We start from the raw sequence: 27288 nt of genomic DNA on the forward strand, positions 1-27288 counted from the left end.
CTGCAGTCTGTATGCCTCGACTTCACTTCAATGCTCAGCTTATGACTTAGTCTCCTAATTCTGAAGAAAAATGAGGTCATTAGGCAAAAACTCTGTCAGTATACCTTTCCTGTATCTTCAGACTCTCTTTATGAGTCTTATCTTTTCTGTCCATCTCAAAGGAAGAAGTGTGTAAATGGTATCAGGGATACCTTACATACACGATCAGGGACCTTTTCCATCAGTCAGTGCCTCTTCCTCTTGTCTTTACACTCTCCACTGTTGACTTACGTGTCTTTAGTCTTTAAAACAGTCTTCCTCAGTTCTGCTTTCCATTAAGGCTTGACTTTTTTCTCTTTTCTCTCTTGTTGATGTTTTAAAAATAATCTAGCTCTTTACAACAGAAAAACAATTGATCCAGTTAAAGAATAAACAAAGGCCTTCAATAGGCATTCCTCCAAAGAAGATATACAGATGGTCAATATCCACGTGAAAAGGTGCTCAGCAATACTAATCAATGGGAAAATACAAATCAGAACCACATTGAGATACCTCTTCATACCCACTAGGATGGCTGTTGTGAAGTAAAATAAAATAAATTACAGAAACTAACAAGCATTGGTGAGGGTGTGGAGAAATTGGAATGCTTGTGCACTGCTGGTAGAAAGGTAAAATGGTGCAGCCACTATGGAAAACAGTATGGTGGTTCCTCAAAAAATTTAAACAGAATTACCACATGAGCCAGCATTTCTACTTCTGAGTACATAACCAAAAGAATTAAAAGCAGGAGGGGCGCCTGGGTGGCTCAGTGGGTTAAGCCTCTGCCTTTGGCTCAGGTCATGATCTCAGGGTCCTGGGATTAAGCCCCACATGGGGCTCTCTGCTCTGCAGGGAGCCTGCTTCCCCCCTCTCTCTCTCTCTGCCTGCCTCTCTGCCTACTTGTGATCTCTCTCTCTGTCAAATAAATCAATAAAATTAAAAAGAAAAGAATTAAAAGCAGGAAATGAACAGATATTTGAATCCCAAACTTTATAACAGCATTACTCATAATAGCCAAAAGGTTGGACCCCCCCCCACCGCCCAAATGTCCATCTGTGAATAACAGAGAAACAAAATGTGGCATATACATACACTGGAATACTATTTAACCTTAAAAAGGAAGTAAATTCTGACACATGCTTGAACTTTGAACATGTTATGCTAAGGAGAAAAAAACAGACACAAAAGTAGAAATGTTGTATGATTCCATTTATGTGAAGTACCTAAAATAGTCAAATTCAGATAAAAAAGATAGAATGCTGGTTGCTAGGAGCTGAGGGAGGAAGGATGGGAGTTATTGTTTAACTGGTAGAGAGTTTCAGTTTGAGAAGATGAAAAGTTCTGGAGATGGATGGTCGTGATGGTTGTACAACAGTGTGAATGCACTTACTGCCATTGAACTGTTCACCTAAAAATGGATAAATTGATAAATTTTATGTTATGTATAGTTTACCACAGTAAAAAAAAAAAACTAGCTCTCTTCATTTCTTCATTCTTATTTCTTTTTCAATTTACTTTATTCAAGCTTGTACTTCAGCAGCTGCTCTGTAACTGTTCTTCCAAATTTACTACAATTCCTTAATTTTCACATCATCCTAATCTTTGACTTCTTTGTGGTATTTGCTTCTGTTAATTAATCTTTCTGAAATCTTTTCTCTTTCCTCTTGAACCATCACTGTATACTGGTTTTCCTCCAATGTCTGATCACATCCTTCAAAAATCTTGTGCGGATCTCTTCCTAGACCTATCTCTAGGATTCTATCCCTTTTACTAATTCCTACTGGACATGTACTTCCTACTGTTTAACCTACCATAATGGTTTTCAAATATTATTTATATGCCAGTAATTCACCACACATCCTCACCTCCTTGAGTTGCAGAACAATATTTTATTTTCTGTATGATAGCTCCACCTAGATATCGAACACATTGTCCACCAGAATTCACCCCTTTCCTGAAGGGTGGATGTTTGGTATGTTTGGCATCTCAATGCCACTGTATTCTCAGTAATGTTGCTTTAGAATCGTGGGCTTTTTTTTTTTTTTTCCCTCTGTCTCTTCTCCCCTCCCTCACTTTCTTCCTCCCTCCATCCTCTCTCTCTGCTAATCTCTTCTCCCTCTCACAATATTCATATATATTGGTTTTTAACTCCTATTTAGTCTGTCCCTTAAATGTCTCTTAAATTCATCTGCTTCCTTTCATATTTGTTGTGCATCTGCAAGTAGGGGCAAAACACATTTTTTGGTTAATCATAATTATCAGGAAGTAATTAGTAACCATTGAGAAAGTTATCACTCCCATTTTGTGCATGGATGAACTGAGGTACAGAATAGTTTAAGTAACTTGCCTAAGGTCTTCCATCTTGTAAGTGACAGAGCCAGAATTTGGATGTAGGTCTGTTTGACTTCAAATCCTTCCTCTTAACTACTATGCTGTATTACTGCCTGTGAACATTGCGAAGTTCTTACAAAGGAACATTGTCCCAGGAAATGTGATGAATGAGGTGTCAACAGATGTAATGCATATTATGGTTCGTTGAAACCATATTTTCGAAGATGTAAATACCAACAGTTAGTTCTATATTCAGTACATATATAGCTGTTTTTTTAGGAAAAAAATGGAAATAAAAAAAAAATGTTGCCTTCTTTACAGTTCCATTCCTGATTTCCTTCTCCACCCCTGTTGTTCTTGGCTCACTGGTGAGAGCTTGAAACGAAATGTGAAAGGATGTGGGTACAAGAAGTGATAGGAGAAGGTGCTAACGGTAGCTTAATTTAAAATTTACCTATGGTTGACTTGCTTGAATTGAGAAAAGTCTTTCCTATGTAGCCACCTGATCTGAGGGTCCATGTTTAGTTCTGATAGATGAGCAACGTTAAGACTTTGATAGCCTTCTGTGACCTGTCCTGACCATCTAACAACCATTTATAACAGGATTTTTAAAAACATCTTTTCTAGTTCCAATAAAACTGATGATAAAAAGGACATTTGGAATATAATTCATTTACTGTTAGTCTGTACTAATACTTTATCTGTTCCCCACCACTGAGAGAGGCCTAACAGATAGTGGTTTGTCCAAAGGTGTAAGAAAGATGAGTGTCACAGGGCTTTGATGATCTCTAACTTTTATGAGTGGACCTTGAGTACTTGAGAATTTTCTATACACAACTAAGGTAAACAATCAGTGATTAAAAACAAATACACATTTCTTTCATAAATTGAAGTAATTTAGAGTTTGTCACATTTAGAAAACAAATATCCTTAATGAATATTAGGCATTTGACCCTTTGTATTACTTTAAATATTAAGAATTTGATAATAATTAACTTTACTCCCTTTGCAGTACAGCTTCATCATCTTAGTTAACTAAGACAAAAAGCTTTCAGAAAGCTTTTTGGTGTCTCTCCCTATAAAATATAAAATTTTAATTCTTCTTTTAAAATATTTTGTATACATAGTGAAGACTTGTTTAAATATATGTTATAATGAATTTTCATTTTATTAGGATACTATGATATAATTGTAATGGTGGTTCTAAATTGAGTTTTTGTCTTTTAAAATTCGTTTTAATTTTGTAAATATGCCAAATAGAAAGAATATTTTCATTTTCCATATTCCATTATATCAAAATGTATCACATAGCTTCTGATGTCCTCTTAGATTTTTCTGACTATTTGTCTTAAGTTTTACGTGTAATCCATAATTAGGGGCATTAAGTTTGCTTTGGTGGAGGATTGTTTGTGAATGAGTAAATGCTGACTTTATGAGGATTAAGGCAAAAAGTACTAGATGTGAGGAGATGTACCCTTTTTCAGCTTCAGGAAATGGAAAAGTAATGTGCTCCTTGGCTCGTTCCCTAGCTATGTATTTGTACCAAATTTTAAGAGAATCTGTACAAGGGAGAAAAAAATATACAATGAGGAAAGTAGAACCAGATAACTCATGCCCTGTGCATCCTGTGCTTCTAATAAGAAGGTTTTAATTTACAGTGTAATAAGGTAAGTTAACATTTTAATCTTTAAAAAAGTGAGGGAAATACATTGTTGCTTGTATCAGTTGGCTGTCTTTGTTATATGCCTATCATAATGAACTTGACAGCAAAAATAACATGGGATAAAATAACATGGGATAACATGGGATAACCCAAAAGAATCCCTTCCCATATAGATCCAGAAACTGGCTGTTTGGATATAGACATGCTGAGATACAGTACCCTTCAGCTTTATGCTACATACTTGGCAGTAGTTAGATACTGACTAGCAACAGATCAAAATAGTTTAAGTAGGAGTTATTTAATCTGTCATCCAAATTGACCTGAAATCACCTTAATGTGCTTCCCAATAGGAGTTTAGATTATTCACTTTAAAACTGGTATATGCATGTCAGAAATGTCATTTTTTATATTAAAGGAATCAATATCTTTAGTTACAGATTTTTAACATTCAGGATTAACCTTCATTTCGTTGTACCAGCCAAGTTTAGTGGGTAATTCGTATAGTATATTTCAATTATAATTTCTGATAACTTTTAGATAAGCACAAATTTCTTTGAAAGATTTTTTTACTTTGATCTGCATTCAGATATATTTATTATCAGTACCTGATCAAGGTATTTAACTGTTTGATTTTGCTTGTGTATCTTTTTTTTTCACCAGTTTTATTTCCAAGGTTATTAATACTTTGTGAAAATAATATCCATGTTACCTAATTTTGATTGAGAGATTTTTAGTTTAAAATGTACCAGTAGCCATCTTAATCTTGTGGAATGTACATGTTTACTTTTAGGTAGTGTTATTAATTCTATAACATTGCTAGAGAGATGTAATAATTATAAATGAATATGTTAGGCACCAATTAAAACTTTTATTCTAGTAAATAACTGTTTACTATATCTAAAATTGTTAGTCTGTGATAAAGAAGATTTAACTGACATGTTAACAACTCATTTTTAACAGTTTTCAGCCTCCTATTTTACTTGTTTGCTTGGCACATCTCAGTTGGCTGTGTTTCTGCCAAAAATAAAATAAATTAGTAATTGTTAATAGACTATAAGCCTTAGCCTGCTGTTTTCAACTAGTATAGAAGTAGAAGAGGGCTGTGTGAGAGTTTGTCATTGATTAAACCATATACAAGGCCTTTTCCATGGGCAAGATCATTACTAGTAGAGTATGGGAAAAACAATTTTAAGATTTGTTTTTGTTGTGCAAATATGTTAAATAATTTTATAATAACTACCATGACTGAAAGTGACTACTTTTGTTAAAAATACTTTATCAAACTTTAGATAATTTTTAAAAAGTTTTTTTTAAGATTTTACTTATTTATTTGAGAGAGAGAAAGAGCCAGAGTGAGAGAGCATGAGAGGGGAGGGAGAAGCAGACTCCCCATGGAGCTGGGAGCCCGATGTGGGACTTGATCCCAGGACTCCAGGATCATGACCTGAGCTGAAGGCAGTCACTTAATCAACTGAGCCACCCTAGATAATTTATTTTAAAAGAAATTTAGTTTGTAATCTTTTTAGGACTAAGCAAATGATATTGTAGAAAAATTAACTGAAATTAATTTTTTCTCTGAAGAATGACTTCACTTAAGCACAAAGAGGCTTCCTGATTTGTTCTTTAGACTATATATTTCAAAAGAGAAGTTGCCAATTTAACACTTAAAAGCATTTTGATGATTCTCTTGGGAGACGCACATTGAAGAAGTTATGAAAATTGTGCCTAAAAACAAAGATTTGGAATTTAATTTTTTCTTAAACAGTAAAGTCACAAAGTCCATTGTAGTAATTTTTTTCTTAACCGTTTACCCATTTAGAAATAGTTGTACATCGCTTCTCGGCCTTTTGGCTAAGATCAAGTGTAGAAGTAGTTGTACAACTGAAGGCAAGCATTATTCATTATTGATGTATTAGTGGGGTTTTTGTTATTGTATTTGGGGGGTTTTTTTGGTACAACATAAAATGTAATCAAATATACTTTTTGGATTTTCAGATGAAGTAAATCGTAATAATTAATCCCACTGATAATTTTCACATCAGAGAAAATTTTCCTAGTGGTTTGAAATCATAAAATAATGTAAGGATACTGATTTCCCACTGCTTTCGTAGAACCTAGACTTTTAAAATTCCATCCAATACTTACATCTCGTAGATGACAACCCTCCAAAAGACTATCCAATAAAGGACAAAATCAGACAACTCTAAATCGCTATACAACTTTAGGGAAGGGAAATCTTTCTTTTACTTTCTTAAGTTCTGTGGCTGGGCCTGAGAATTAAACAGAAATAAGACAGATAAACAGGAGAAAAACATACAAATTTTATTTAGTGTTTTTATGTGCATGTGAGGTATTCATAAGGAAAAGGAATACCCAAAGAAGCAGTGAGGACTTATATTTTAATAAAGAAATAGTGCTTTTGTGGAGAAGGGATGAGACAGAGAAGCTTGGAATAGGGGAAGTACATTGTAGGAAAATGACTAGGAAATATCAGATGGAAACTGATGGAAGGTAAGGGCTATTTTAGTAGATTAGTTTGTATAGATTGATTTTGGTGTTGACTGCCAGTATCCAGTGATAAAATTGTTTTCTTCCTGGAACAGAGAAAGCACCTTTTCATGGGAAATTTTTTGATCGGCTTTTAGGTAGATCATTAGGAAGATCATGCATTGCTGTTTCCCAAGTGCTTTCAGTTAAAAATAATCAGTGTGCCAGAGTGGCTGATCTGGGGGTGGTCTGTTCCGAACTCATTAACAGCCATTCTCTAGAGCATGGGTTGGCAAACTGTGGCCCACAGATCAAATCTAACCTGCCACCTGTTTTTGTAAATGAAGTTTTATTGGAACATACCTAAATCCATTTGCTTACTATTGTCTACAGCTAATTTTGTACTATGAGGCAGAGTTGAGTACTTGCAACAGATTATATGGCTGGAAAAGCCTAAAGTATTTACTATCTGGCCCTTTGCAGAGAAAGGAAGAGCCCGGCTCCAAAACCTTTTCTTCATCTGTAAAGCAGGGTAATAATATTATTTATCTTAAAGGCTATGCTTTTAAAATTCTTAAAATAATGCATGGCATATGATAAACATTTAAAAAGTGTTAGGCTTTATTACCTGCAATTTCTACTTGACTCTCTTGGGTTCTTCCCTAGGCATTCTAAAAGATCCCTTTTGTTTTGCACTCTGACTGAAAATTCCCTTCTTCATTCTAGACGGAGGCTCTCTTCCTTTCTATATACATTAAGAATATGGAAATCTGTGTACACTTTACAGAAATACATGTCTTTTTTACCCTCTGCCTTAAAACTAGATAAGATGGCAGTTTGTATATCTTTCAGGGCACACACTGTCAAATTTATTGCCATAAAGTTATTTTTGTGTCACCTGTCTTTTGAATGTCTGCATAATCTATAATCATGTCTCCTCTTTGATTCTTCTCTTTTTTTCTTTTAGTTGGTTTTTCCAGAAGTTTTATCAATATTACTAACTTTCAAAGAAGCACTTTTTGGTATTGATGTTTTTCTGTATTTCGTTTCACTTTTATTGAACTCCATTTTTTTTTCTTTTTTCTGCTTACCATGGGTTTCATTTGCTCTTCTTTTTCTAGTTTCTTTGGGTAGAATCTTAGAGTACTGAGTGAAGAAATTTCTTTTTTTTTTTTAAATACAAATATTTAAAGCTACACATATCTCTGTAAGCATACTTTATGTGCCTCCCACACATTTTGAAACGTATTTTCATTTTCATTCAGTCAAAATAATTTCTAATTTCCCTTGTGATTTATTTTTGGCTTATGTAGAAATGCATTTAATTTCTAAGTATTTGGAGGATTTTCCAAATATATCTTTTGTTAATGATTTCTAGTTTAATTCCACCATGTAAAATACTTTGTACGATTTTAGTCCTTTAAAATTTATTGAGACTTCTGTTATAGATCCCAGTTTGGTCTGTAATGGAGAATGTTCCATGTGTACTTATAAAGACTTTGTATACTACTATTAGTGGGTGGAGTGAAATAATATAAACTCTATCAGATTTGTTGATAATATTCAAGTTTTCTATATATATTTTTTAAAGATTCTATTTATTTATTTGACAGAGAGAGAGACACCGTGAGAGAGGAAACAGAAGCAGGGTGAGTGGGAGAGGGAGAAGCAGGCCTCCCGCAAAGCAGGGAGCCCAATGTAGAGCTTGATCCCAGGATCCTGAGCCACCCAAGCACCCCAAGTTTTCTATATTCTTACTGATTTTTTAAACTTATTAGTTCTGGGACACCTGGGTGGCTCCGACTCTTGGTTTCAGCTCAGGTCATGATCTCAGAGCTGTGAGATGGAGCCCCATGTCAGGCTCCACACTGGGCATGGAGACTGGTTAGGAATCTCTGTCCTGCTCCCTCTGCCAATCAGTTCCATCAATCCATAAATACTTGCTAATTCTGAGAGTGTGCTGAAATGTACAATTATAATTTTTTCCTTTCCTGTCAGTTTTTGCTTTATGTATTTGAAGTTCTGTTGAAGAACATACAGATTTAGAATTCATGTGTCTTTTTGATTAATCTCTTTATCAGTGTGAGAAGGTCGTTTTTAATCCCTATAATATCCCTTGTTCTAAATTCTACTCTGTTCTAATGTTAATGTAGCCTGTCCAGCTTTCTTTTCCATGGTATGTCTTTTTTCATTTGTTTACTTCTAATCCATCTGTGTCTTAAATTTAAAGTAAGTTTCTTATAGACAGAATATCATTGAGTTTTATATAATTAGTCAATCTGCAATATTTTCCTTTTAATTGGAGTATTAAGATCCTTCCACTTAATGTGCTTATCAGTATTTAAATTGCATTTAACTCTGGTTCAGTTTAAATCTGCCGTATTGCTGTTTGTTTTCTATCTGCTCCATCTGTTTTTAGTTCCTTTTTCCTGCTCTTCCTGCCTTCTTTTGGATTGAGTATTTTGTATAACTCCATTTTATTTCTATTTTTGGTTTGTTAGTGAATCTACTTTGTTGCCAGTGTTGCTCTAGGATGTATAATATATACATCTTTATTACAGTTCCTTTAAATAACATTATACTATTTTATGTATAATGTAAGAACTTTATAATGGTATATTCTTAATCCCTCCCTCCTATCCTTTGTGCCGCTGTTTTTGTATGTTTTGATTCTACATGTTACGATCCCTATACTACATTATTGTCATTATTGGTTTAGTCAATTACCTTTTAAAGAAACATGAAAAAGAGGAAAAATATTTTTATATTTATCTACCTCTTTACCACTTCTATCTCTCCTCATTCACTTGTGTAAGATTGCATTTCTGATATAATTTTCCTTCTGCCTGAAGAACTTCTAACATTCCTCCTAGTCTGAATCTATGATAGGTATATCTTACAGAGTGTAGGTATTTGGTATATACTACCTTATAGTATAGGTCTGTTGAATTCTCAAAGCTTTCATTTTATTAAAAAAATGCCTTATTTCACCTTCATCCTTGACAGATTTTTTTCACTTGGTACATTTCCCCTAGAATTCTAGGTTAACAGCTCTTTTCTTTTAGTGCTTTAAGATGTCTTTCTACTATCTGGCCTCCTTCAATCATTCTTTGTTCCTCTGTACCTTTTTCTTAAAAGGCCAGGTCATAAATATTTTAGGGTTGAAGGTCATCTGGCCTTTGTTGCAACTACTCAACTTTGATGTAGCATAAAAGCAGCAGTAGAGGGGTGCCTGGGTAGCTCAGTCGGTGAAGAGGCTGCCTTCGGCTCAGGTCCTGGTCCTGGGGTCCTGGGATCAAGCCCTGCATTGGGCTCCCTGCTTGGCAAGAAGCCTGCTTTTCCCTTTCCCACTCCCCCTGCTTGTGTTCCCTCTCTCACTGTGTCTTCTCTGTCAAATGAAAAAATAAAAAATCTTAAAAAAAAAAAAAAAGCAGCAATAGATAATATGAAAAAGTGAATGAGTATGGTTGTATTCCAGTAAAACTTTATTTATCAAAATCACATGACTGGCCCATGTGCTGTGGTTTGCTGAACCCTGCTATCTAAGAATAAATCTCTTTTCATCTGATTGCTTTTAAGATGTTCTCTTTATCATTGTTTTTTTGGCATTTTGATTGTGATTGTTGCGTGGTGCATGTCTGTATGCCTGGTGTTGAGCTTTGTGGGTTTGGTGATTTATAGTTTTTATGAAATTTGGAAACATTTCAGTCATTATTTGTTTTAGATAGTTTTCTTCCTCCCCACTTGGGACTCCAGCTGCACAGATGTGATCCGGCTTGAGATGGTGCCACAGGCCATGCTCTGTTTATTCTTTTTGCTGCTCTTTTTCTTTCTGTGCTTCATTTTGAATAATTTTTGTTGTTCTTAATAGTTTCCTGCTAGTTCTATAGTGTCTAATCTGTTAATTCCATTCAGTATATTTTTTCATTTTGTGTATCATATTTTTCACCTCTGGAAATCCTGTGTGGGCCTTATTGATGTAGTCTCTTTCTCTCCTCATATGTTCATGTTTTGCTTTATATCCAGTTTATAATAGCTATCTGAAAAGAAAGCCCTGTCTACTAAATCCGTCATTCTCAGGTATGAGTCTGTTTTAATTGATGGATTTTTCTCCTGGCTCTGGGTTATATTTTTCTCCTTTCCATGACTTTTTTTTAATTGGAGGCTAGATATTTTAAGTTTTGTTGTTGCTGTTGGATTTTGGATTTTTGTTTCATTCATGTAGCAGTTTTAGATTTTGTTCTGGGATCAGTTTGATCCCTTTAAGGACTGCTTTTCAGTCGTTAGAGGCAGAACCAGAGCAGATCCTTCTCTGGAAGGTGGGATGGGGAGATAGCCCCACTATTTCTCATTTATCCTGCCTTATTCTGCATTAGACCCAATATGAGCTGTGACTGGTGCTCTACATATTATGAATTTTAGGAGTGTTTGGCCTGTTGGTTTTGGTGTTTTGTGTTGTTTTCCTCTGTCAGCTTCTTGTTGTGCATGCAGAAATGAGCCCTGTACAGGAGACTCCAGAAGAGCCTTCGCAAATCTCTGGAGCTCTGTCTCTGTCCTGCTCCCTCCTCTTCCGTAGTCTGCCCTGCAAATTCTAGCGGCCCAAACCTCCCTGTGTGTCTCCTTAACTCAGCAAGACTGCCAGGTTCTATTTGGGTCCCTCCTTGTGCTGCCGCGTGGAAGCTTTCTTCAGGCAATAGGTTTGGGCACTGAAGAGATTCGTCTTATTTGTTTCCATTCTACTGCAAATTGTCCAATACCTGAACACCATTGTTTCCTACCTTCTGTATGATTTTCTGTTTGTTCGGAATGGGCTGGTAGTTCCTGTAGCATTAAACCTAACATCGGCAGAAGCAGAACTCTGATTACCTCTTAACAGACACAGGTAAATAACTGTTGATAAATGTACTTTTATTATTTATTTGTGGGAACAATGGGTTCTTTCTTAAGAACTAAAAAAACAGATTCATATATTTCAGACTTCAAATTGTTTTCTCACTTACTAAATGTTTTTAATTTCTCACTAGGGATTCTTAAAATAGATTATATTGTTATTTGATTAATGCAATTCTTAATTTTTCCCTCAAGTCATAAAACCAAGAGTATACTAGCAAATTAGTACTTAATATTTGAATATTTGTATTTCTTATTTTCAGGAAGAAAATAATATGTAACTAAGACAAATTGATTGCTCTATTTTATTCGAGGCCTATGAAACCTTGATAAGCTTCAGAAATGGATAAGATATCACTAACAGATCACAGTGTGGTAGACTAACACCCATAAACTGACTGTTGTATAAGATAGGAGCCAATTACCATTGGTGCCTACAGAAAAAGAAATTAATTCTTACTGGGGTATGAGAACAGGCTTCAGCTGGAGGTGAGATTTGAGCAGGGTTTTAAAGAATGAATAGATATGGAAGAATAGGAGGAATTAAACTAGAATATTTCATTCTCTTCACTTATTTTTTTTAAACGTATAAAGTTAATATCTTAATCAGTTATTCACCCAAGGAACAGTTACCAGGCCTAATGAATAGTTAGTTTCATTTTATGTCTTCATTGTTAATTAGTTTTCTCTTGCTGTGTAACAAACAAATTTAGTGATTTAAAAGCATTTATTATCTCGGTTTCCACACTCTCTGAGTCTGGGCAGAGCTTAACTTAGTCCTGTGCTCACGGTCTAACAGTTCTTTGATTAAGGTGTCAACCAGGACGGCAGTGTCATCTGAGGCTCAGGGTCCTCTTCCAAGTTTACTAGTTATTGGCAGAATTCAGTTTCCCCCGGCTGACTGAGGCCCTGGGCTCCCAGAGGCTGCTTGCTTTCCCTGCCTGTCCTTCATGCCACAGCATGGCCATTTGATTCTTCATGAGCAGCAGGAGAGCATCTCAGTGGTGTCTAATATATTGATCTCTTTGACTTCTGTCTCTGATATATAGACTCTTTTAAAGGGCTCACCTTGGGGCGCCTGGGTGGCTTAGTCATTAAACGTCTGCCTTCAGCTCAGGTCATGATCCCAGCGTCCTGAGACTGAGCCCCATATCGGGCTCCCTGCTCCGTAGGGAGCCTGCTTCTCTCTCTCCAGCTCCCTCGTGGTTGTGTTCCCCCTCTTGCTATCTCTCTCTGTCATAAATAAATCAACTCTTTAAAAAAAATAATAAAAAAATAAAGGGCTCACCTTATTAGGTCAGCCCCTCCCCCCAGGATAATCTCATTTTTGATTAACTGAATATCAGCTGATTAGGGACCCTAATAATATCTTCAGAATCCCTTCATCTTTGATACATAATGTAACCTAATCATAGGAGAGATAGCCCATCAAATTTACAAGTTCTGTCCACACTCAGGGGGAAGGGATTTACACGGGGAATGTACACCAAGGAGAGGGAATCTGGGGACTGACTTAGAATTCTGCTGACCACAGTTTGATTTATACTATTAATATAATTTGAAAAGTACAAATTATATTTTATAAAGAAGATATAGGGAGACTGGAAATACTAATAAACCACCACAGATCAAACAGTTGAAAACAAACAGCTATTTTCTAAAGTTATTAGAATTGTAGCTTCAGTATACTGTATTTTTTTTCTTTAAAATATTATTTTTTTTGAAGATTTTATTTATTTATTTGACAGACAGAGATCACAAGTAGGCAGAGAGGCAGGCAGAGAGAGAGGAGGAAGCAGGCTCCCTGCTGAGCAGAGAGCCCAATGTGGGGCTCGATCCCAGGACCCTGGGATCATGACCTGAGCTGAAGGCAGAGGCTTTAACCCACTGAACCACCCAGGTACCCCTTTAAAATATAATTTAACTGAACTGATGTGATCATTATATTTTAAGAAAATAATTTCTTCAAAACTTTGGAAATTTTCTGTTTGCTTCCCAGTAAACACATACAATTTTGAAAATCTTCAGTTTCTTCTTTGTACATAACTTTAGTGCTTAGATCTCTGTTCTGTTAACTATTTTGCAGTTCTGCGGTAATGTTCTCCTAGCAACATGAAAAGGGAGGCTGAATATTGTGCACAATTGGCAATGCAGTGTTGCTTAGTTACCTATCTTTTTAATTTGAAATATTAGGCATTTCAATAATGGGTAGCCCTTAAGCTCTTAAGTGTTTGCTCATGACACATTGCAGTGTTTTATGTGTGCTTTTCACCTTTGTATTATTAGCTGTTATTGTGAAAGGTTAAAAAAAAAATAGGACTGTATTTAATAGCAGTCAGTAAAGTACTTTAACTACATAAAATCAGTCATTTTATGAGAAGTTTTAATATGGACACAAATGAAATTATAAGCTATATTTTAATATGAACTTACCTCAAATGCAGCTTTACTACCAAATGCAGTAATTATACCAATCTGTCATTTGATTGCAAGGAAAATCATTGTAGAATGTCTAAAATATTACCTATAGTTGTTTTAAAAATAGCAATCTTGTTATACTCCAGGGGTATCATTAAATACATACTGAAAAATCACTTTATTATGTTGTCATGCTATTCATGTTACTATTTCTTAAAGTTAGGATATCAACTACTAAACAGTATTATTGCAGTGCATCTCCTAATTTGGAAAAGATGAGTATATGAAGATTCTTCAAAGTGGATTCTTTCTTTCTTTCTTTCTTTTTTTTTAAAGATTTTCTTTATTTATTTGACAGTGAGAGAGAGGGAGAGAGAAAGAGAGAGAGCCCAAGCAGGGGGAGTGACAGGCAGGAGAGGGATAATCAGACTCCCTGCTGATCAGGGAAACCTGATTCGGGGCTCCAGCTTGATCCCAGGACCCTGGGATCATGACCTGAATCAAAAGCAGATGCTTAACTGACTGAGCCACCCAGGCACCCCTAAAGTGGACTCTTTCAATAGAAGTTTTTCCTATATATTCCCTTCCCCCCTGCACACACACAGAATTATTAAACATATCCATTGTAGAAAACGTATTTTCAAATGTATATACAAGCTTAGAGAAGAGATTAAGACTACCTAATTCTGTTTCTTCCAGAGAAACATTATTAAGACTTTAATATATTCCTTTACTTTGAATATTGTTATAGATCATATTTCATACATAATTTGAATCTTTTATTTTATTATTACAGCATAAGCATGTTTCCAAATCATTAAAATTGTTTGAAAACATTTTTGATTACTATTTATGTAGGTGTACCATATTTCCTGTATTATTATTTATATGGATTGTTTTCTGTTTTTTATTATGTAAATAACACTGAGAAGAAAATCTGTGTAAAACCTTTATCAGCATTTTTGAGTTTCTTAATATAGATCCTAGCTCAGAGTGTAACAGTTCCTCTGAATGGAAAGATACAAACATTTTAAAGACCTCTAAATCTGTTAATTATTTTTCTGAAAAGTTGACCATCCTCATTAACATTTACTAGTTTGATTTTTAAAAGATGAAGAAATACTTAATATATTATTTTTTTTAAGATTTTATTTATTTATTTGACAGACAAAGATCACAAGTAGACAGAGAGGCAGGCAGAGAGAGAGGAGGAAGCAGACTCCCTGCTGAGCAGAGAGCCCAATGTGGGGCTCGATCCCAGGACCTTGGGATCATGACCTGAGCTGAAGGCAGAGGCTTTAACCCACTGAGACACCCAGGCGCCCCAATTTTTAATTTGTTTTTATAATCAAGAAGATTGAGTTTTTTCTATTTTAATTAGCCATTTGTAATTATTTTGTGAAAATTTTCATCTCCTTATTCCATTTATTAATAAATCTTTGTGTCTTATTGTTTTGGGGAGATCTTCATGTACTAAACTTACCCCCTTTCTGTCATATTTTCCCATTTATTCACTTTTTGATTTGTACACTTTACAAAATACAGAGCTTTCAGAAAAGTTCTTTTAAGAATCTCTTTACCTTTTCTTTTTGATTTTCCTTTATTGCTTTTAGATTTATAAATCCCTTTAGTGTGCAAATTCTCCTACATTTTATGTTTTTTGCTCCATTCACCTGTGGGTGGGCACTCACTCAAGCTAGTAGAAGCTTCTTATCTCAAATCCCAACTCACAACTGGGCTTTTACAGGATGAATCTTTCTAGCCCTTAATACTTGCTATGCCCAAAGAGCATCCATTCTTTCAACAGTGTTTCCCAGTTGCTACCGTCCTGGGTGGTCAGCAGCAAACTAACAAATGAAATCTCCACCATTGTGGATCTTCCATCACCTTCCTTCTGTCTTTCAGCAGTGCCTGGCACCTCACTTTGCTCTGCTCTCCACCAACTGAAATATTGCACGTTTTTCAAGGGCTAGTTCTCCTAAGAGGTCCTTTCTGAGTCAGCTCACAGGCCCTTTGACTCATGCGTTCTGCTCTCACAATGAGTTTCCATTGCCACTGCTCTCCACTGGTACTTTTTAAAAAAGATTTTATTTATTTCTTTGTCAGAGAATGAGAGAGAGAGAGAGAGAGCACGCAAGTAGGGGGAGCGGCAGGCAGAGGGAGAAGCAGGCTTCCCACTGAGCAAGAAGCCAGATTCGGGACTTGATCCCAGGACTCTGGGATCATGACCTGAGTCAAAGGCAGACACTTAACTGACTGAGCCACCCAGGTGCCTCTCTCCACTGGTTCTTTTAACACAGCTACCGTTAGGATGTGTCCCTAGGTACCACTTCACAAAGAAGATTTTTAAAGAAGATTTACATCTAATATTTTTACCTCTAATTCTAAACCATGTAAAGTATATTTTGTTTTATAATGTTGGGCTAGAAACAAAACTTTTTTCCAAATGTCAATCCAGAGCACCAGTAAGAATATTTTCTTGCCCACTGATCTGTGATAGCTCTTTTATCGTGTACTAAATTCTTGGCTACTGGGCTTGATTGCCTGCTTTCTATTCTGTTGCATTGATCTTTCTATTTTGCATGAGAACAACATTATAGATTGGCTTTATCGTATCTTTTTTTATATTCAGGACTGTTTACTTGTTTTTATACGGTAATTTGGATTGTTTACCTTAAGTCTCATGTTATGGCTATTTCTGTTATTTTATGTTTTTTATTGCTGTTGTGAATGGAATTTTTTTTCTGTTCTGTTTTTTGACTCATTTTTTGTAACATATTTAAAGACTTTTATATTTATCTCAAATCTGAAAATCTGAGCTCTTTATTCTTCATAATTATGGATTGATTTTGTAGAGTTTGTTGATATCTAATCATAATATTTGCAAATGAAAATTTACTTCTCCTTACTAGAAGTTATGTCTAGATAGGCTGGAAATTCCAGAGCAATATTAAGTAATAATATTAACAGTGGATGTTCTTGTCACGGGAAAACTAAAATCACAGATAAGGGAAAACTGCGTTCAATTTTATATTTAACAAATTAAAGTAAAAAATAAAGCATCTTTAATTATCCTAGATTAGATTAATTGCTTTGCAAATTTACCATGAGTGAGGTGCATCAAAATCCTGGGAGATGTTCATTTCCCTGCAGGGGCCAACAGCTGGGTAACACTAATTACTAACTAAAAAGGAAAGGAGCTAGACTTTTGGTCTAGATTGTGGTTGGGAGGAGGAAGGCTAGAGAGGAAGCTAGGTGAATTGGTCTCTGGGTTCCCCTACTTCATTTCCTGGAGAGCACGCGATTCCTGGCATGGTGCCGAGTAGAGTCAGTCTCTTTCCAGGCAGACTGTAAGAGAGAGCTGGAAGAGCATCAATATAGCTCCTTTACTGGGGAAGTTGTGCAAAGAACATTCATGAACTGTACCTCTAGAAGACCGATAGCAGGTATTTTTCCTAGATGGCTTCATGAGAGTCTGGCTCTGGATAACTGTTCAGGTGTGACAGATGCTAATTGAAGTCCTTTGTGAAAGTTGAATTAAGGTGGCTGGAATTCTTTTTTTTTTTTTTTTTAAAGATTTTATTTATTTATTTGACAGAGAGAGATCCCAGTAGACAGAGGCAGGCAGAGAGAGAGAGAGAGAGAGAGAGGGAAGCAGACTCCCTGCTGAGCAGAGAGCCCGATGCGGAACTTGATCCCAGGACCCTGAGATCATGACCTGAGCCGAAGGCAGCGGCTTAACCCACCGAGCCACCCAGGCGCCCATGGGGGCTGGAATTCTTATTCGAGCAGGATCAGAGGAGATTATTTTGTCAGACCTCCCCCACCTCAGCAAAGTTCATGGTGGACAAGAGGTTGATTAGTTGCGTTTATGCTGTTCTTATTTATACCATTTCTGCAGAAATCTGAAGCCACATGTATGTAGATGGGAACTTTATTTTCTTATGATAATAAAGGATCAGGGTGTTTCCTTCTACATTAATTACATCAGTGGTTGTATTCCATAGCTTTTGATGCATAATAAACCACTCTAGGAGCGTCTGGATAGCTCAGTCAGTTAAGCATCTGCCTGCGGCTCAGGTCATGATCTCAGGGTCCTGGGATGGAGCCCAACATCAGGCTTCCTGCTCAGTGGAGAGCCTGTCTCTCTCTCTTCCTCTGTCCTTCCCGCCATTTGTGCTCTCTCACTCTATCTCAAATAAATAAAATCTTAAAAAAAAAAAAAAATCTAAAACATAGTGGCTTATAGTATCAACCATTTTCTTAGCTTGTAATTCTGCAGGTTGACAGGTTAGGCCAAGTTTAACTAAGTAGTTCTGTTCTTGGCTGAGTTCCCTTGTGAGTTTGTGGTCAGTCCTGGGTTGGTTAGCCGGTCTGCTTCTGGGAATTGGCTGGTTCTTGTCTGGGGATCCTGAGTTCTTTTCTATATGATGTCTTTTCCTACAGAAGTCTTGCCTAGACTTTTTTTCATCGTGGTAGCAGATTTCTGATAAAGCAGAAGCAAGAAAAGCCTTGGAATTAGGACACTTGCTTGTGTTGCATTTTGTCGACCAAAAAATGTCACAAGGCAGCTGATTCAAGGAGCAAGGATATAAATTCCATTTCTTGGTGAGAGTTACTATAATGGCACATATTGCAAAGGGCATGGATACAAGGGAAGTACGGAGAATTGGGCCATTTTTTGCCACCAATCTGCCACAGTTAGGTGAATAAAGGACTCAAAGATGTGCTTAGGACACTATTTTCCTTGTCAATGTGGATTTTAATTTTGCTCCCTTTTCATCTCAACCTGTTGCCCTTGTATCTTGTATAATTTTTCTCTTTGTACCATTTTTTTTTAAATTTTCGATTTCTTGGGCATCTTTATTCAAGTCAAGCCAAGTAAAATTTTTCCAAAATTATCTTTTGGTTCTGTATTACATCTTATTCTGAGATATGTTCTCTGCGTCTTCAGGATATTTCTTTCTCGTGTGTGGGAGTATTTTTACTCATAGACCTCTCTGTGTTTTTTCCTTTTTCTTAGAACGCTGTTGGTATGTGCCAACAGAGGGTGTGGATGCTTCTCCCTCTCTACTTCGGTTTGAATGCCTTTTCGGGCCTGCATCTGAAGAATAATTTGTTACACATTTCCTGTGATTGGCAGGCAGTCATCAAATGTAGTTTTGCTAAACTAAACCGGGATCCTCTGCTACCATGCTCCCTATGCCTGGTTTGGGGGCACTTTAAGAAGATGAAGTGTATGGAAAAACCTGTTTCTTAACATGTGCCACTAAAGGATTTTTCCTGTATTTTCCCGTCTCTTCAGATCTTCTCATGTGGATATTGAAACTTCTTAGACACAGTGAACCATTGTCAGTTGCCCTCTACCTTCTGACTCGTTCTTTACTGGGAATTGTATTCAGAGGGATAAAGAGGTTTGCCGTTGGGGGGATAGGAATGAGTTACACTACTCTGGCTGCTCATAAAGCCACCCTTCTACTTAGTAAACACTATTTCTCTTGAACAGCAGGCAGAAAAAAGGAGAGAGCTAATGTCCCTTTCTCAGTCGACAGATTTACCGTGTTTCACAGAGCAAAGCAATCCTTTGCATTGTGTCCACTAATCAGAAAACTGGGCCACTTTTAATTTGTTTGTAGACCTGGTTTCTAGAACTTTCAGATAGTGAAATAATCTGAGGTTTCTCATCAGAGGTTAAATTCATTTTAGTTAGGATGTGCCCTTGTCTTTCTATGCCTTTATATGTATTTTCTGGAGAAGATGGGAAAGGCTGCACTGGAGGATTCTACTTAGATGCCATGTTAAGCTAAGAGTCCAAGTTGTGTTTAATTAATAATTTGCCATTTTTTGTTAATCAAAAAATCTAATGACTACGTAATAAAAAAATAGCATCTGCAAATAGCTTTTTGAAAGCTGAAATTTGCTTTTGTTAGCCTGTACAGTGTTATACTGTAAATAGATATAAATTCCATTATAATTTTGGAGTGATCACATTTCATAGTTCTCCATTATTACATTCAAAGGTCTAGCACTTTGTTCTTCTCTCTGGTCCTCTCCTGGGCATCAGTGGTCTAAATATGGGATAATTTTGTTGAAGGACGAGGAGACAATGCCTCCAGAATTCTCTGAGCCAGTCTTTGGAATAATAGATCAAAATAGCTGCCAGGACTAGTCTTGGGAGAAATGATAGTGATTTCCAAAGAAGCTGTAGTTGCCTTCTTCCTGGCAACTGTTTCTGACTAAGTTTAAGATCTAATGGTACAACTGTGACCTCAGGGAATCCATCTCATTGGAAAGTAACCAGAGTTTCTACAGCTGCAGAATTAAGATTGCTATTAACTACATGATTATTATTTCAGTAATCTCTAATGAATCATAGAATTTAAATGATGTTCACTTTTTTTTTTAAAGCATGAGTTGGTTTAAATACTATTGAAAGTTACAGTATTTTTAAACTCTTAAAAGTTCATATTGCCTGAGCTGTTTTAGCACTGAAATTCATTAAATTGGTTTATGAAATAATTGATTGTATTATATATTATAGCCTATTCTTCTATAGGTAAGAGTTTAATGCCAGATTTTGATAGTATTTATTTAAAAATTTTTTTATTAAATTTTTTATTTATTTCCAGCGTAACAGTATTCATTGTTTTTGCACCACACCCATTGCTCCATGCAATCTGTGCCCTCCCCCATACCCACCACCTGGTTCCCCCAACCTCCCACCCCCCGCCCCTTCAAAACCCTCAGGTTGTTTTTCAGAGTCCATAGTCTCTCCTGGTTCACCTCCCCTTCCAATTTCCCTCAACTCCCTTCTCCTCTCCATCTACCCTTGTCCTCTATATTATTTGTTATGCTCCACCAATAAGTGAAACCATATGATACTTGACTCTCTCTGTTTGACTTATTTCACTCAGCATAATCTCTTCCAGTCCTGTCCATGTTGCTACAAAAGTTGGATATTCGTCCTTTCTGATGGAGGCATAATACTCCATAGTATATATGGACCACATCTTCCTTATCTATTCATCCGTTGAAGGGCATCTTGGTTCTTTCCACAGTTTGGCATATTTATTTAAAATTTTTAAGCATTAACCTGTGTGTGTGTGTTTTCAAATACCATCTAAATCAGAGATTCCCGGTTATTAGGGAAAATGTGAATCTTGTTTCCCCTCCATTAGGTCAATACTCTTTTTTTTTTAATTTTTAATTTTTTTAATTTCTTTTCAGTATATCAGAATTCATTGTTTATGCACCACACCCAGTGCTCCATGCAATATGTGCCCTCCATAATACCCACCACCAGGCTCACCCAACTTCCCACCCCCCGCCCCTTCAAAACCCTCAGATTTTTTTTTCAGAGTCCATAGTCTGTCATGGTTCATCTCCTCCTCCAATTTCCCTCAACTCCCTTTTCCTCTCCATTTCCCCATGTCCTCTGTGTTATTTGTTATGCTCCACAAATAAGTGAAACCATATAATAATTGACTCTCTGCTTGACTTATTACACTCAGCATAATCTCTTCCAGTCCCGTCCATGGTGATACAAAAGTTAGGTAATCATCCTTTCTGATGGAGGCATAATACTCCATAGTGTATATGGACCACATCTTCCTTATCCATTCATCCGTTGAAGGGCATCTTGGTTCTTTCCACAGTTTGGCGACCATGGTCATTGCTGCTATGAACATTGGGGTGCAGATGGCCCTTCTTTTCACTACATCTGTATCTTTGGGGTAAATACCCAGTAGTGCATTGGCAGGGTCATAGGGAAGCTCTATTTTTAATTTCTTAAGGAATCTCCACACTGTTCTCCAAAGTGGCTGTACCAACTTGCATTCCCACCATCAGTATAAGAGGGTTCCCCTTTCTCCACATCCTCTCCAATACACGTTGTTTCCTGTCTTGTTAATTTTGGCCATTCTAACTGGTTTAAGGTGGTATCTCAATGTGGTTTTGATTTGAATCTCCCTGATGGCTAGTGATGATGAACATTTTTTCATGTGTCTGATAGCCATTTGTATGTCTTCATTAGAGAAGTGTCTGTTCATGTCTTCTGCCCATTCTTTGACATGAGTATCTGTTTTGTGTGTGTTGAGTTTGAGAAGTTCTTTATAGATCCTAGATATCAGCCTTTTGTCTGCACTGTCATTTGCAAATATCTTCACCCATTCTGTGGGTTGTCTCTTTGTTTTGTTGACTGTTTCCTTTGCTATGCAGAAACTTTTGATCTTGATGAAGTCCCAAAAATTCATTTTTGCTTTTGTTTCCTTTGCCTTTGGAGACATATCTTGAAAGAAGTTGCTGTGGCTGTTATATTGAAGAGGTCACTGCCTATGTTCTCCTTTATGATTCTGATGGATTCCTGTCTCATGTTGAGGTCTTTTATCCATTTCGAGTTTATCTTTGTATATGGTGTAAGAGAATGGTCAAGTTTCATTCTTCTACATATAGCTGTCCAATTTTCCCAGCACCATTTATTGAAGAGACTGTCAAAGAAGACACAAAAAGATGGAAGGCCATTCCATGTTCATGGATCGGAAGAATAAACATTGTTAAAATGTCTATACTACCTAGAGCAATCTATACTTTTAATGCCATTCCGATCAAAATTCCACCAGTATTTTTCAAAGAGCTGGAGCAAACAATCCTAAAATTTGTATGGAATCAGAAGAGACCCTGAATTGCTAAGGAAATGTTGAAAAAGAAAAACAAAACTGGCGGCATCACATTGCCTGATTTCAAGCTTTACTACAAAGCTGTGATCACCAAGACAGCATGGTACTGGGATAAAAACAGAGACACATAGACCAGTGGAACAGAGTAGAGAACCTAGATATGGACCCTCAACGCTATGGTCAAATAATCTTCGACAAAGCAGGAAAAAATATACAGTAGGTCAATACTCTTAAACTGAACTTCCAGGGAACATCTTCAAACTATTGAATAAAGATGTGCTTCCATTAATAACTAATAATGACAATCTTTTCCCCGTTTATGGAAAAATAATTTTTGATTTAGCTTTTTCATCCCTTTGGCATTGGTTACAAATTGTCTGAATAACAGAACATAAACATGACAAAAACCAGGCAGTGGTAACTAATGTTTAGTTCACTCACTTGTTTTTCATTGTCACATGCTTGTGATATCTACCTTCCCTATCTTTAATATAACTGTGCTTTATAGTAATCTATATATTATAATCTTTATATTAATCTATAATCTTTATATAAATCTATATTTTCTACTGGAATTAAATTAAGATTTTTCATAGTGTGTCACTAATCTTTTCCATCTGAAATGCCACTGGACTTACCATCTTGTAAGATACTAGAAGGAAAGAACCTCTGTCATCATCATTTCACATGTGATCAGAGCCATTTCAGAGTTTTGCATAGAAAGTAATATGAGGAAGAATTGCATTACAATATTTTTGGTGTTTAGGGAGTTTTCTGGAAGGAATGAGAATAGACTTAGAGTTAGGGTGGCACATAACCACTGTAAACAATATTGTCCGTTGTATTTATATTATGTGGTTGATTAAAAACTGCATTATGATATGGAAATAGTAAGGTGGATTTCTCTCCTATTAGTTTGAATAGTTAATTTTGAATTAAAATTTATACAAAAATCAGATTATATAGCAGATACTGCTCCTCATAACTAACAAACACAAAAGAAAGTTATCTAAAAAGTATTTTGAGTTTCAAATCATCACTTTTCTAGGTAGGAACAGGTAGTTATAGACTACACTTTCAGAAAACACATCATTGATGTAATTGTGCATTCATTCATTCCCAGGAGGTCTGTGTTACTATGCCCATTTTATAGATTCAGAAATTAAGAGTGGCGAAGTGGCCTGACAGGTAACATGGGCTTTGAGTGTTAAAACTAAACTTTGAAACCAAAGCAGTTGATTCTAAATCCCATGCTCTTTGAACCACACCACACCGAACCCTTGTTTTTAAATTATTTATTTAATTTTTTAAATTACAAAAGTAATGTGTACTTGAAACAAACAATTCCTATGTGGATCCATATGAGGCTTTTATTAATATACAAATATGTATACATATTATACAAATATATATTTATATTTTAGGACAGTGTGTCTAGCAGCAATATGATTGATAGATGGAAAAGAGAAGGCATCTTGGAGGAAGAGAAGCTAGTTAGGACACTATTTTAGTGACCCTGACAAGAAATGATAAGAACTAGAACTAAGATAGTGGCAGTGGCAATAGAAAACTTAGAAAGGACAGACATGATAGTTAGAAAACCTGCAAGAATTGGGAACTCATGGAAGTGGGAAGGTCTGAGAATTGGGGGAGCTAGGAATGACTTCCAGCTTTATCACTTTGGTAAGACGCCACTGATATGGATGCAGTGATGGAAAACAGGAAAGATGTATGTTAATTGTACATAAACCTAGGATTTTAGCATATAGTTCCATGTTAGTGATATAAATTTGGGAATCATAAGCTTGCTGACAGAGGTCAAAACCAGGGTATAGTTGTCACCCGGGGAGATTATATAAAGGGGGAGAATAAATGGGCGAGGGCAGAGCTCTAGATACTACTAGCATTTAAGGAGAAAAAACAACTGAAAATGAATGGTTAGAGAAATAGAGGAAAAATCTGGAGAGAGTACCACTGAAGCCAAGAGAGGAGAATTTCAGAAGAGAAGGAGGAAGTTGCAGAAAGATAACCTAATTGAAAACCAGGCATTTCCATAGATAACTTCTCCATTTATAAAATTAAAAGAAAAATAGTTTCATTGTATCAAAATATTCTTTTGAATTCTTTTAGTGGGTTTGTAATGTATACTTTAGACAACTATCAGCTATTTTAAAGCATAGATAATAAATATAAATAACTATAGAATGTGGCAGGATATTACTAGCATGGCCCTTACCGATGAATTCTGTGATTTGACTTGATTTGTTTTGTATTTAAGCTTGCCTGCCTGCCTTCTTTCCTTCCCTCTCTTCCTTCCTTCCTTCCTGCCTGCCTCCTTTCCTTTTGTAATGTGATGAGTTTAGGATTGAATAAAGAACATTAGGTTGGGAAACCAAACTCTAACATGCAGATGCCTCTAAGAGATTTACGAAACTTCCTTGGCTAGTTTACATGGTGACTAAAGAAAATTTTAGATTACAGTTTCTCTTCACTCAGTTCTACTCTAAAACATGATTCTAGGGACACCTAGGTGGTGCAGTCAGTTAAGTGACCGACTCGGGTTCAGCTTGGGTCATGATCTCAGGTTGTGGGATCGAGCCCTTTCTTAAAGGGCTCCATGCTCAGCACCATGGAGTCTGCTTAGGTTTCTCTTTCTCCCTCTACCTTCCCCCACCAATATAACACACTCTCTCTCTCAAATAAACATATCTTAAAAAATATATATGATTCTCATAGCATAACTGTCCTTACAATCTTGGCCAGTAGTTTAGGAAGTAAACCTCATAAAAAGATGATAGTTACAGACCTCCCAGTTTCAGGGACATAATGTAGCTGTTGCAATGACAACTACATGGAGAGGACTGATCTGCCTTTCCTTGCTGGACAAAGAAATATACAAGACACTTGGCTGGGTTTTGAGAGGTAGAGAATGGACAAGGGACTCAGCCAAACTTTTCCCCCTGGAAGTTTGCAGGGAGATAACTGATAAACATAATTATATTACTAAAATAAAAGAGTAGAAGGAGCTACACATTCAAAGAAAAGAATATATCAGGTGTGAAAATCTGAAGGAGTTGGCATTTCAGTTGGTGAGTTTCAGGTAGGCAGAGTGGAGAAGGAACATTCTGTGTCAAGGGCTTAACATGACCAAAGGTATGGGCCCCCAAACAAGTATTTGTTGAATAGCAGAACAAATGGAATTGAATAACATTTGTTTTTCCACTGACTTAATGAGTATAGTATATGTATGTCTCCTGTGTGCCAGGCACCGTGGCAGGTGGATGCTGGGAATACAAGCAAGATGGCCCTCATAGAGCTACAGTCTAGTGGGAGAGACAGACAAAACCAACAAACTAATGAATATATAAACTCAAAGTGCAAAGGACTAGTAGGCTACGGAAGAGCTTGGGTGAAGAGAGATGTTTGGCTGGGTAGTCAAGGAAGCCTCTCTGAAGAAACAAAATGGCGTCTGAAACTGACCTTCATAAGAACCACGTTGAACTATTTACCCAGTTAGAAGCTTTTGCTGTTGTTGCTGTTCTAATACATTTAATTTGGTTAAATTACTCCCCCTTCAAACACAGCCTGTGAAATTTCTGTTTTCCATCAGTATTTGTTTGACCCAATATTGTTAAGTTCACCGTATCCTCTTTGTTTTGCAGAAACCAAAGCTGAAAGATTGGCATCCTCCTGGAGGTTTTATTCTGGGATTGTGGGCACTCATTATAATGGTTTTCTTCAAAACGTATGGAATCAAGCATATGAAGTTCATTTTCTAGATGTGTGAAGAAGATGGCATAGAAGACTGCAACCTTGGATAAAATTTTATGTCATTATGCTTTTTAAAAAATACATTGTTCTTGTGTGAATTGGGTAAAAAGTATAGGGAAACTAAATTTGAACTATTTTATAACTTAAAGAAAAACAACTGTTAATGCAGGTGCTTAGTGGCACTAATTATACTTGTTTTTTGTTGTACATGTTATTAAAAAGATTGGACAAAGATCAGAGTATATTTAATGGCTGTTTTTGAAAATAAAAATTTTCCCTAATCTTACCCCCTTTTCCTTCGGAAAAGAAGAAAATGTGAAGACATTTAAATTCTTATTAACAGAGGTAATTTCTGTCAGGATTTTTGTGTGTGTTCTCCTAGTCTCTTTTTTCTATGTACATATTTTTTTCCTAAATAGAGATCATATAGAATATTTCATTCTGTAATTTTACTTTTCATTTTACAATATGTTATCAGTCCTGCCCCTCTCCTTGGACATTTTTCCAAAACACATTGTGAATAGTTGCACAGTATGCATTTTATGAATGTACAGTAAGTTATTTAACACTCTTCTGTTGTTGGAGCTACTTACCTTGTTCTCAGAATCTTCCTTTGGTTCATTCTTCAGTGTGTTAGTATTTTACTCTGAGCCACTCATAGAATTCTGCAGCTTTAATTATATGTAAATATTTAAAAAATGAGCTCCTTAACTGAAGTCTTCAGAACCTTATTTGCTGTCAGTTTTCTGGAAAATATAAGACCTTTGAGAATTTCATATTATTGACTACACAAGAGAAACAGATCCCATCATTTTTAATTTCTAAGCATTCTGTGATCCTCAAGAGTTGATTACCTCCTCTACAGTTTCCATATTGAAAGAGATATTGTTTCATTCTGTTTAAGGTAAGCCTTGTTCACTGCCTGGGTCTATACTTTTCCTGAGACAATCCCATAGAGTGGATGACTGTCTGGAAAGTTCATACATAGGGCCCTACCTTCATGTTTGATGCATCACGTAAGGCAGAAAAGAACTT

General features: G+C 36.2%; 1 protein-coding gene across 1 annotated transcript in view; it reads left to right on the forward strand.

Moving 5' to 3' along the window:
• Nucleotides 1-26487, forward strand: part of PIGK (phosphatidylinositol glycan anchor biosynthesis class K) — a 121138-nt gene extending 94651 nt beyond the window's left edge. The window contains exon 11 of the mRNA XM_080801555.1: nt 26145-26487. Coding sequence (XP_080657681.1) covers nt 26145-26261 — 117 coding nt within the window. The 3' untranslated portion in view covers nt 26262-26487. The remainder of the gene's footprint in view (nt 1-26144) is intronic.
• Nucleotides 26488-27288: the final 801 nt, after the last annotated feature.

Source organism: Martes martes (genome assembly GCF_963455335.1).
Source record: "Martes martes genome assembly, chromosome: 4".
NCBI lineage: Eukaryota > Metazoa > Chordata > Mammalia > Carnivora > Mustelidae > Martes > Martes martes.